The sequence below is a fragment of the Malaya genurostris genome, chromosome 1, assembly GCF_030247185.1.
Source record: "Malaya genurostris strain Urasoe2022 chromosome 1, Malgen_1.1, whole genome shotgun sequence".
NCBI lineage: Eukaryota > Metazoa > Arthropoda > Insecta > Diptera > Culicidae > Malaya > Malaya genurostris.
In genome coordinates, this window is record NC_080570.1 from 1,485,771 (window position 1) to 1,498,205 (window position 12,435).

At 37.3% G+C, this 12,435-nt stretch overlaps 2 protein-coding genes across 7 annotated transcripts in view; both read left to right on the top strand.

Annotated features, from left to right (window-relative positions):
* The window catches only part of LOC131429346 (uncharacterized), a 57,336-nt gene extending 47,588 nt beyond the window's left edge, over nucleotides 1–9,748 (top strand). For all 6 annotated transcript variants that reach the window (XM_058593421.1, XM_058593433.1, XM_058593428.1 and 3 more), the window contains 5 exons: nucleotides 5,398–5,852; nucleotides 5,913–6,167; nucleotides 6,241–6,530; nucleotides 6,590–6,798; nucleotides 6,867–9,748. In XM_058593421.1, the coding sequence (XP_058449404.1) occupies nucleotides 5,398–5,852; nucleotides 5,913–6,167; nucleotides 6,241–6,530; nucleotides 6,590–6,798; nucleotides 6,867–7,015 (1,358 nt within the window). In that variant the 3' untranslated portion in view covers nucleotides 7,016–9,748. The remainder of the gene's footprint in view (nucleotides 1–5,397; nucleotides 5,853–5,912; nucleotides 6,168–6,240; nucleotides 6,531–6,589; nucleotides 6,799–6,866) is intronic.
* A 380-nt stretch (nucleotides 9,749–10,128) lies between these two features.
* Nucleotides 10,129–11,168, top strand: LOC131430706 (growth/differentiation factor 8-like; the record flags this gene model as incomplete). Its single annotated transcript, XM_058596270.1, has 1 exon — nucleotides 10,129–11,168. A coding segment is annotated over one exon (396 nt), but the record flags the coding sequence as incomplete, so codon positions are not given.
* Between the last annotated feature and the right edge of the window lie 1,267 nt (nucleotides 11,169–12,435).

A 12,435-nucleotide genomic window follows, 5' to 3' on the forward strand; every position in this document is an offset into this window, starting at 1 on the left:
TGTGTTTAATTTGAAAACCCAAAAGAATGCCATTCAAATTGGAAACCAATTACAGTGAACGACGGATCATTGAAACGATAAAAATACACAGCAATATTTAGAAACACTTCGCTACATTGGTCAACTTCGCTCGGATGTTTGCATCACACCCGCCAAGCTTCTGTGATGTTGGCATCATCGGTTAACAACCATTTGGCGAATATTCACAATTGATTCAATTAAACCGTCAGTTGACTTCTGACCGCGGTGACGTTAGACGTTGCTGGACCTTTTGGAACCTTAAATGTTGCCATACAAGAGAAGATTCGATCAGTTCGGGCCGTGATTTACCCGGAGAACGTTTACTGGGAAGTTAGTCTTTGAGCATAAAAACGAGACATATTTTATGTACCTGTTCGGCGGCTATTCGGTTTAGCTTACCAAGTAGATAACAGCCAGTGAACATGTGAATCGAAAGAAGTAAACCAACATGCGGATTGCAATGAACAAAACAAAACATCGTTATATCCAGTGCGCTGTAGTGCTTTCACAAATTCATTTGAAAATATAGTGCGGAACCATTCGGTGGTGATGATGCATGAAGAATCTGTCTTGACAATAAAGAAAAATGAAGTGAAAGTTTTCATCTATAGTTGACCAATCCCTGCTCCAATAGACCATCGAGAATAGATGAATTTCGGAAAGTTTAAGAAAAGCATTAGTGCTACGAAAAGCAAACGGACTAAAAAAGTGGTTCATGAAAATCGATATACAAACTTCAGTAACAGTAATGAAAATTTACCCAAATCCAAATCCCCCTTTCCTTCCTCACCCGCTGTTGTTCATAAGGTACGGCAGCAGCGATCCAGTAATCATCATCTGAGTGAGCAACAAATGGTTACTATTAGTGCCGTGCAGCATTATCATAAAAGCAACCGTTCCCTACTAAAGTATCATGTCGCCAAAAAGAAAGAGACGAAAGTTGAAACGAAGATGAGTGAACTCCAAAGCACAGAGACCATAATTCATAAACATGCTGGCAATGGCAGAAGCAACAAGCGAAACCGCTTCCTACGAGCTCCGATGAGAAGCTGGAAAAGGGTGCGGAAGGTTTTCCGGGCTGTCTTTTGCTGCCAGTCGTCATCGTCGTCGTCGTCGCCGTGTGGGACGAAATGCTTTGATTACGTAAGAAAAACCTGCTCTTCCTCAGGTACGGACGAGGATGATATCGATGCGGCATTCGAAGGATACAAAAGGCAACTGCTGATAGCCAGAAACGGAAACAGTACAGCTGACGGCCTTGATGGGACAACGACGGTAGCGTATGATGAACTGACACCTTCACAGAAAAGTACGATAAAAAAGCTGAACAAAAACAAATTTTGGAATTGGAACGAGAGTGTCAAATCCAAGTCAGATAAATTTCTCGAGTGTCTGGAGCTGGACGATATTAGTTGTGGTGATGCGAGTTTGAGAAAAAAATTTACCACCATAGCTAAGAGGAAGCAAATTACAGCATTTTGCGAGGATCGGGCGATTCTGGGAGAGATCGAAATAGGTTTGAGTGAAATATTTCTGGCTGCTTTGCATGGTGGCCTGAAAAGAATCAATGCTGCTTTCTTGATAATCGAGGCACCCGTACGCATGGTGTAAACGTTTTTCTTAATACCACTGCGAGACATAAATTCACTGCACTATTACACTTTATACATGATAACAACGTTTACGATGTACAACAATTTGCTACACTTTTGTAAAAGCATGACCTTCTGCTGGTTTCATCTGTGAAACCAGTTCGGAGAAGGACACTACCTGGCTTGGTTGGTGGATCACTTTTCCAACAGCGGGTGGGGTCTAGATTAAAGAGTCTATCCAGGTGAGCAGAACGTCTTTCTCTTTTCGTTACAAGCGACAGAAGGATACGGACAAAAATAAATGACCGTATGAGTGGGTGTTTGCCTAAAGCAGCTTTTATCCTGTGCCGAAGGCCAAAAAGATGTTGTTAAAAATTCAGCGCTCGATGCGATGGGAAGAACTTCATTCTAAACGTTAGGAATGATTATGTCATCATCTAAAGATAAAAAAAGTTGTAGTTCATAAATGCAGTACTTGACATGAAGCTGTTATTATAACTGTTCTTTGAATCTTTCTCACGCAAAGTTTGCTTAGGGGAGCCTGGGGCAAAATCGGACACTTTTTGGAAATTAGAAAAAAAGCACCCATTACAACTAGCTTATTAGTAAAATTATCTATACTCTTGTGTAGTTGCAACCCTCAGCTACAAATCCCAACTTTTAACTTGGAAAAATATGCATTAGTTTTTGTACAAAGTCGCGATGAAGTGATCAACCCAAAATTCAATATTCCATAGGAACAGCGGGGCTAAACCGGACTATAAAGTTTCACACAAAAATGAAGAACGAATACAGTAGGATGTCAAATTTCAGGATAACTCAATGAGCACACACGAAATGAAACTATGTTCGAATGGACTGTCGGTTGGTTTCAAGCTTGCGTAAGACATAAATCTGCTCGCCAGGAATATGAGTATTGCCTATTAGACAGGTGATGCGATGTGTGGACTGATATCTTGCGAGTAGGATGCCGTAGGGTTACGGACTAATTCTTGTTCCCGACAAAATCTGAACAGATTAAAATTGGAATGAAACAAATTTGCTGTTATATCACAGAAAGAAGCATTTTTCATTCATTTAATTGTGCATTATTAGTCATGTTAAACCTAACTAGACTTATTTAACTAGGCTGCATGGAGAAAATACGTACTTTTGAGATTACTCCAGCCATGTGCAAACTTCGCTGTAACCGATATAGCTGCTTTTTTCCAAGATTTTTGGAATTTTTCTATATTTGGAGCTTGTTGTTCATATTGAGAGAGTATTCTCTTCACGAGAACCCAATGCTGCTCGATAGGTCACAATTGTGGACAGTAGATGGATTCGCCTTTTTCGGTACAACATGGATCCCATTCGCTTTATACCTTTCCAAAACATCTTTGGTGTAGTGACAAGATGCCAAATCAGTCGAGAATAGTGAGGGAGTGTCATAGCTGCGTAGGAATGGTAACAATCGCTTCTTTATGCATTCTTCACAGTATATTTCCTTGTTTACTGTTCTGGTAATGATGAAGCTTTGGCTTACTCGACTACAGTTGCATATTGCCTGCCAATCAAAATATTTTTTTAGAAATTTGACATCTTTCGACACCATCTTCGATCTAAAAGCTTGTAGTATCACCAAAAATTGATTTTACACAATGAACAGACACGCTCTTCAATCTGTGAAATATTTCACGCGTTGATGATGTAGGGTAACGGTACTCCCATTCATCTCAGCTCCATTAGTCATCCCATACACGAAAACCATTAGTTAGAGTGAGATCTGCTGCCTCTGTTCGATTGATTCACTTTGAGAGTAAGATGAAATTAGTATAGATAATGTATTCGATTTTATCACAATTCGTTGATTGAAAATCGAGTAATTGGTAAAATAACATGGTGACTCTACTAGTGAGATGACTATTGGTACAATAGCCCTATAACCACAGATACACCAATTTGGGGGTGTGGTAAGGTAATGTACACTTATATTCGCTGGTGATAGTTTTTACTATTTCCCGACAGTCCACGGAAAGTACGTCGTGCCCTTTCCAACCCTTTGAGCCTTTCGTCCCTTTGAATCACTCGTGCAGGCTTCAGTGCAGGTTATCAGGTATGTAATATTGGATCCTGGTTACATCAGTATTTACCCTTCGATACCACAAGTCAACTAGATTCTGCATCAGTATGATCAAACACGCATCCGAAGTGCGTTTGCGTTCGTGTTTTTGATCCGGCTAACTGCAACAGGATATTTTGATCATTTCGCTTAAAATAAGCCGTGATGATATTCAATACATTTGAAAGATTGAAAGTATTCAAACATTGACCGCCGAACGGCATTGCAAGCCCATGTCCGATTTAACGCGAATTGCGGGTGCTTAATCTTATAGCAACTACCGCTTCGTGCGAGTCGATAATTGTCCATTGCTAATGTTCTCGATTGAGACTGAAAATTGAAACTTCTTTTTCAATTATTGAAAAAAATCAAATCTAGTTTATAAAAACTTTGACTGGTGTCAATAGTGCTTGCATCCGACACGTTCACTTTAAGGGGTTGGTAGGACCTAACACTTTTGAAAAATCATTTCTTTCTTTGTATTCTCTTATAGTAAAACATTTCAAAAATATTCTTTGAAATTTTCAAGCCTATCGGAAAAACACACAAAACTTGACAAAACATTCCTGAAATATTTTATTATAATACAAACAAAAAATATGATTCTTCGAAAGTGTTAGATCCTACGCGCTCTCCAGAATAATAAATTTAAGGAAACAAAATACAGACAATGCGTTTTACTCGGGAGCAGGTTTTGAAAGCCCGTGTCCATCGTCATTCGAAAACTACTATTTTTTTTTAATTTTCCTCACACTTTCTGCAAATAAAATACAAGACTCCAACATTTCCCCTTTTGTTTTTTGTTGGAAAGTTCCAAAACTACAAAATGGTTGATTTTTTCGTAAAAATAACATATATGTGAATTTAAACAACCAACCAAAAATTAAAAACTATCAAACGAAAACGTTGGGGTCTAGAAAAATATCTACTATAACTATGCTGCTTTGATTTGTTGGCTCTGCGCTTAGATACAGTGGACAGTGCAAATCATGATTTCTAAAAATTGTCCTCAAAAATGCTATTTCACCGGCTTATTTCTCAATATTTTTAAACGAAAAAATTACAGATATTATTAATAATTTATAATATTAAGAGATTTGCTGTTGAATACAATGTTCTGCCTTTAATACTGAAAAATAAATCGCCAACGATAAAAAAAAGCTAACGCTCTTGTCCTAGCTGCAGTTGAGTGAAAAAATAGAAAATTCATCCAGTGTAACAAATAAATTTGTTTCATAATTCTTGAACAATTGATGTTGATGAAGTAAAAATTATCGACCACCCGGAATCGATTGAACTTTCTGATAACACTCGAATTAACATTCGAAAATAACATAAGTTCTCGGCAGCCGACTGCCCAAAGTTTGGATATGCAAAAACATTTCTTTTTCTCTAGGTTTTATCATTTCTTGTGAATGATAGTGACAGAGTGGTCAACAATGGTCAACAATCATGTTAGAAATTGAAAGAACTGTTTTCTGAGAAACTTTTTTTTTACTACAATCAATTCGATGATTCGTATTTGACATTGCAGTCATATGACATACACGGACCTTTACAAACCTTCAGAATGAATGCATGATCAGAAATAACTCAAATCACGACGCACAAGCATTATAGAATGTAATCAAAAAAACATTTACAAATTACTAACTTCTACTCCTGTCCGTTCTTTTTTTACAGAGGAAGGAAGTGTGACGGAGCCTAGCGGTTCACCACTTTTTGGAACATCAGGAAACCGTAATGGAACGGCCGGCGGCAGTAACCAGGAACTGTCCAATACAACGGCAGCAACAACAGGAACTCCGGCCGGAGCTCCGCGTAGCATTGCAACTAGTCCAGTCGGATCGGCCACGTCGGAACACTGGCCATCGCAGTCGGACGAAGACATCGATCGGCTAGTGGCAATGCATCAGAATCGAGCGTCGCTTAGTTCGCTTGGACTACGCTCAGACTCGATGGCTTCTGTTTACTCCGGTGCAGGCGAGGGACGGTACGGTACTGTTACGGTTCGTGGTACAATCGAATTCGGTATGCAGTACAATTACAAGCAGGGAGCCCTGGAGATACACGTCAAACAATGCAAAGACCTGGCGGCTGTTGATACCAAGAGAAATCGTAGTGATCCGTATGTGAAGGTAGGAAACGGTTGCCTGAAACTATGCGGTGCAAACGAAAACATGCTTCCTTTCTTTCAGGTTTACCTTCTACCGGACAAATCAAAAGGTGGCAAGCGTAAAACTAAAGTAAAAAAACATACTTTGAATCCTGTTTTCGATGAGATACTGCGGTTTCATATGTCACTTAATGGATTGCAGACCAGGACTCTCTGGATCACGGTATGGCACTCCGATATGTTTGGTCGGAACGATTTCCTCGGCGAAGTCATGATGGGTTTGCAGGACAAAGTTTATGAAAATCCGGCACCCCAAAGTTATCAGCTACAAGAAAGGGTAAGCTTTAGCTCAAATGGTGTTGAATTTTATTTTATTATAATCCATTTTGTTTTTTGTTTTTTGTTTATAGAGTGAACCCTTCGAAGATCTGTCCGCGTACAAAGGTGATCTCATTGTCGGGTTAAAATACATTCCACCGGATTCGGAAAGCGGAACACCCCAACATCATCAACACAACGGCAGTAGTAGTGGTAGCGGTGGTGGAACCCTCAATCTGCGTAAGTTTAGTACTAAATCGATAACTTCGACTTCGTCGAATTCGTCCGGACATAGTAAGGGATCATTACATGTACTGGTGAAGGAAGCGAAGAATCTTCAGCCGGTTAAGGCTAATGGAACCTGTGATGCATTTTGTAAAAGGTTAGTATAGTTGTTCTTCGAATTCAATCAAGGTCAGACACTAATAGGAGTTTGTTCAGCTATCTTCTTCCTGACAAGAATCGTAGCTCGAAACAAAAGACTCCAGTGATAAAACGATCGAATTCACCCGTATGGAACTACACATTCATCTACGAGGATGTGTCTTTGGCGGAGCTGTCGGAGCGAGCACTGGAACTAACGATTTGGGATCACGATAGACTAGCGAGTAATGAATTTCTCGGGGGAGTTAGGTTTTCGCTTGGAACAGGTGAGTTTTTGTGTCTGTTTTCCTCCGTTACGGAATACCTGAAAAGCTGAATTCGTCATCTCAAACAGGCAAACATGGTGGCAAAACAGTGGACTGGATGGATTCCACCGGCAAGGAACTTTCTCTCTGGCAGAGTATGATAAACAGACCAAACTTTTGGGTGGAAGGTGCACTAGTCCTTCGACCTTCGTTAGATAATGCAAAATTCGCATCATAATTATACGACATTTCTGTAGATCGATTTGGGGAAATCACGTAGTAGCGAATTTCCCAGTTTCCTTCTCATCCACCATAGCTCTCAGCGGTGTATAGCAAACACCACGCAGGGAGTATTCATTCCAAGTTTGTGATGTTGCTTTACAACAACCTAACCGTAGTTTGTAATCCGATACTTTTAAGAAGTGACGCGACACAAGAATTGAAGAAAGCATTTTTTCTAATATCTATCCTTATGAATGATAATGATGCTTAATCATGATCGGTGTTCAGATGAGAAAAAAACTACTATGAGAAGTATACTTTTTACAGTTCGGTAAATTTTATATCCTTTTATTTTTTCGACACTCTTTATGTGTATATAGAATAGCTCTTACACATTCGAGACGTAGTGAATTATTTTTCGAAAAGACAAAAAATATCAAGTACATTGTTCATTTCCCTCCATTTATTCTAATAGATGTTTGTATACCATATTTCCAGAAAAGAATGGTCTCCATTTATACTATTTCTAATACAAAACAAAACGAGTGAACATTGTTGACTTACCCAGCATGTACATAAAAATATACACACACAAACACAACCTTTTAACAAATATTTTTCAGTGCTGTGAATCTTTACTAATTCATGTTGGAATCAAAAACACATTTTTTCGAACTGCGTTCAATGCAGAAAATAATTAGGAAAAAAAATCTTCTAATATCTAATTAATTGTTCAGAACGACTACTGTGGAATTAGACACTGTCAAACAGTGAAGTTCGTTGCAATGCCAATAGAACTATAGATGAGTAAACTATAGATGAGTAAAACATCTGGTTTATTTTTTATCAACACAGTTTAGGGGTAACTATCTATCACTCGAAGGGATATAAAATAGAATAGTAGATAAACCAGAAGTGAAAACTGACTGATTGTGAAGCGTTGTAAATTTAATAACGGATCTATCGAGGAACCTGTTGATAAAAGAAAAGTGTTGTGTCTGAAAACGGAATCCGCAAAACAAATAAAACACAATTATGAATTTATACAAAAGATAAAGTGAAGTATCAAGTAAACCCAACTCTTATGAACAAAACTTAGTGTAGAAAGTAATTCATAAAACAATTGACAAATGTATCAAGTTTGAATACTTTGAATGTAAGATTTTTTGTTTGTCTGTAGAAAATTTCAGCAGTTTTTGATGCATATAGTTGAACGAAACATTGTAATCATATTATGAGACACAACATAGCAAAAACTAATTGTAAACTAATGGGTAGCTGTTTGCAACAAAAGAAAAGACATTGTAAACAAACGTCTAGCCATAGTGCCGATTATTAATTTCGTAACATGCCAAAAGTTTTTGCATAAGCCTCGATTTGCGAGCCGTACTTTGGCTTAGATGAAAAACAAAAAAAACTTATGATTACATATATTCACAATAGTGACGTTGTAGATACTGTCGTAATTTTTGTCCTTCTTCTTCTCCTTCTTCTACTTTAATTCATTTACAACAGTGCGGAAAGCAACGCCAGTTGGGCCCGAGTATAAATTTTCGTTGTTAAAAAAAACTAGACGGAACCGTCATGCCCTTAGATCTCGAAAACTGTTTCCTTATTACTTTTCTTTTCATCTATTTTGATGTTTAAATCCATCTAATATAAGCATTTCCCTCTAAGATGACATATAATACTATGAAACTATGCTTCTTCATATTTACAATCTGTTGATTATTATTAAACTACTCAAAATTCACTTATGTGATACACATCAAACAAACACTAAGGGCCAAAACTTAGCTCACGTATTTAAACAAATATAACAAAGTTCTTCTCCATGTTATGACACGATGCTCAATTATATAATTTATAGCGAATGACTGCAGAGAATGCATGCAATTCTAATTCTAATGAAAAGATACAACCATTTCATACGTTAGTTTTTATCAAAACGCTGTGCAATCACAAAAAAATGCAACCCTCGAACAAATCAAATAACATTATTCTTATGCTAACCGGAATGACAAGGCATGTTTGACGAACTTGAACTCATCTACCATTAAGCTTGAATATAGAAAGAGAAACTTTTCGACCAAACGACCCGAACTCGATGCAAAATATTGAAAACAATAAACATATTTATCGAAAACAAAAGAACCACGTAAGCATTTGTTTCGCTCTACTTCTTTAATATTGGCAATTCCCGCTTAGACATTGTTGTAGATCCTGTCCCAAAACGGCAAATCTTGAACATGAAATAAACAGTAAAATGTTTGTTTTTGTATTCATATCGAAGTGACATTTTGAAATTATTTCCTGTTCAATGATCATTCTTCAAAGAACAAAAAACCAACAGGTAAACATAAGTTAATCAAAGTAGTGCGTTACATGTTGCTTCGTTAAATTGTATTGACATAATAACAAGTACATTTGTCCAGGACATTGGTAGTTTGAAAGTTTTGAATTTCACCAATCCACAATAGCAACAAAATAACAAAAAAAAACTCCGGTATAATCAATGAGCCCAGCATTCAGAAAAAAATAAATCGCATGCGACTACATTTGATTTGTACAAAGTTAGATTTTCCCGGGGACTAAAACCAACAAACAGAATGCATGGTAGTTGGAGCGCCATTAGAAAAAAAAACTATTATACACTATTCAAGTATAATGAAGGGAAACCAAGAAAACAAAACATTGATGATTATACAAATATATTCACTTTGCAATATACATCAAACGCAAAACTTGACCTAAGCGCTTTCACTATTCCTTACTTATGATTCTAGATATGATCATTTATGATTGTGACATTCCACTTCATTACTTTTCTGTATATAGTTTGTCTGCAGTGAAATAAAACCATATCCTTCCAAGTGCAAATAATAATGCAAAATAAATTCTGTGGTAATGCAAAATAAATAATGCAAAATAAATAATGCAAAATAAATACTGTGGTAACAAGGTGAGTATTCGAGAAAAAAAGTGCACTTGTTTTGAATTTTAATTGAACATTTTGAAATATTTACTTTCAGATTTTCATTCAGCAACACCACGGCATCGCAAACACACAACCTCCCATCGGCATTAATTTATATCACCTATTAAAGAGGCACTCTATTAACTAACTAAAACGTAATTACTACTCCACAGACTCCGTACATTGAAATTGAATTCCGCGACGCCCCCAAAAAACGAATCAAACGCAATCTCTCACTGGACTGTGACGCCAACGATAACGAAACTCGCTGCTGTCGGTATCCGCTGACAGTCGACTTTGAGAAGTTTGGCTGGGATTGGATCATAGCCCCGAAGCGCTACGAAGCATCCTACTGTGCTGGCGAGTGTATGCTGAGCTTCCTGCCCAAGTACGAACATACTCACGTGATGCAACTGAGCACTTCGGCAATACCGTGCTGCTCCCCGAAGAAGATGAGCCCGATCAAGCTGCTGTACTTTGACCTGAGCTATCGCGTAATCTACAGCACCATACCGAGCATGATTGTGGAAAAGTGCAGTTGTTCCTAGAACTTGTTCGTGCACTGACTTAGGATAACTACGTAGAATCAATGGTTTACCAGTAAGAAAGCAAACGTTAAAAACCAAGAATTAATGAGTCTGATTTGGGATCTTCTATTCGAGTAACAAAAAAATTGTATATCTAGGAAGCAAACATCGTGCTGGTGAAGTATATTTTCTCTCACGACGGGTGATAAACGAAATTTAACAAATCAACAATCGGCATTTAGGCCTACTCGACTTAAAACTTTATCTGGAATATGCGTTTGGACGGATTTTGTGTGAAAGTACCATTTGACCGTGAAACTTGTGATAACAGTTTAAAATTGCAAAAATAATCGAAATAAATTATTTTTTTTTTTTTTGGAAAATACCATAAGTGGAAATCCTTTACAGGTAACTGGTCTAGTTGTGTACTAAAACAAGATACTAGATAAAATAGAGCACAGTAATACAAAAAGAAAATAAACTCAAATAATAATAATATCTAACTAAATAACTAAATTAGCTGAGATAACGCAAAAATTCGGATTTTGTGTGTTCAAAATTGTACATAATGAGCAGGATGCACCACAAATTTTATCTCGAACAGGTAAACACGAATTAATTGATAAGTTTAGGAACTAAGACATAAATAAATCTAACCAGTAAAATCCATTAGCAAAACATTTTTTTATATCACATGATCCTTTCAATTATTTATCTCTTTACTGGTAAATAAACTCGATGAGGTAACGTTCTGGTACACAGTGCATTTTCATGCATTTTACAGCACTGATTGAAAGTCGCATGGGTATCATTTGATACAAAGAGTTGAGTGCTAACTGAGGGAATCGCTTTAAAATTAATAGAAGAGCAAGTTAACCAAAGAGAAACTATACAACCATTCGAAAAATCAACCTAGAATTAAAGAATCAATCAAATCCACACACACACACACATTAAAATTTTGTGCGTATTACGATAAATATTTGCGCAAATGCATCTATACTTTATTTGGGTGTAGATAATTGCCGAAAGATCTTGCAAATAGTCATGCCAATTGAAATAGTCAGTATATGGTAAAACAACTTAGATGGCCAAGGTTCAGCAATACTCCGAACCAGCGCTGCTTTTACATATTAGTGGACCCGGGGACAAGATTTATTTGTGTGACAGTAAACGATGGGTCCCGTCAAGGGCCCGGAGCACGTTCCACAACAACTGCCCCTTTGGAAAAGCGGCCCTACTCCAGCTATACTCAGACTGCGCACGACCAGCTTGCAAGTAACATCTATAATATGCAAATAATATCTAAACTCATCAAGAAGTATCGTATTTTGGAATATTGCATCATTTTCACATTAACCCCCCCTTTTCTGATATTTGAAGAAGTCGTAGCATCACAGACCAACAGACATGACAGTATGAGTAAATCTTTTAAAAATCATTTTTCGTGATGCACTAGTTCCACCTATATTGTACTGCGCGAACTATTTACGGGTTCGATTTTGTATTGCGTTGTAGGATGAGAAGTAGGCACAAGTCTGTATATAGTATATACATTACTAGCTGACCCGTCGAACTTCGTCTCGCCTAAAATTATTTTTTGTAATTTATATTTTCGGACGGCAGAGTGGTCAAACGTCTAATGTCGTTGACGTTTCTCTCCATTATGTGGCTGACTACTTGGTCTACAATGAACGATTGTAACGAATTCAGAGACGACATATTATTTTCCACACAAATTGTCATCTTCGAATGCATTAAACATAGATAGCAGAACTCTTTCCAACTCATGGTGTCGACATATTAGAATAAGAATGGTCCTGAGATGATTAAAATTTATTGGCATATCCTTAGAGATTATCGGAAGGATTTTTTTGAGATTGTTTGTCCAAAAAATGCTCCTTCGCTAATCTGATTATTCTACATAATCAT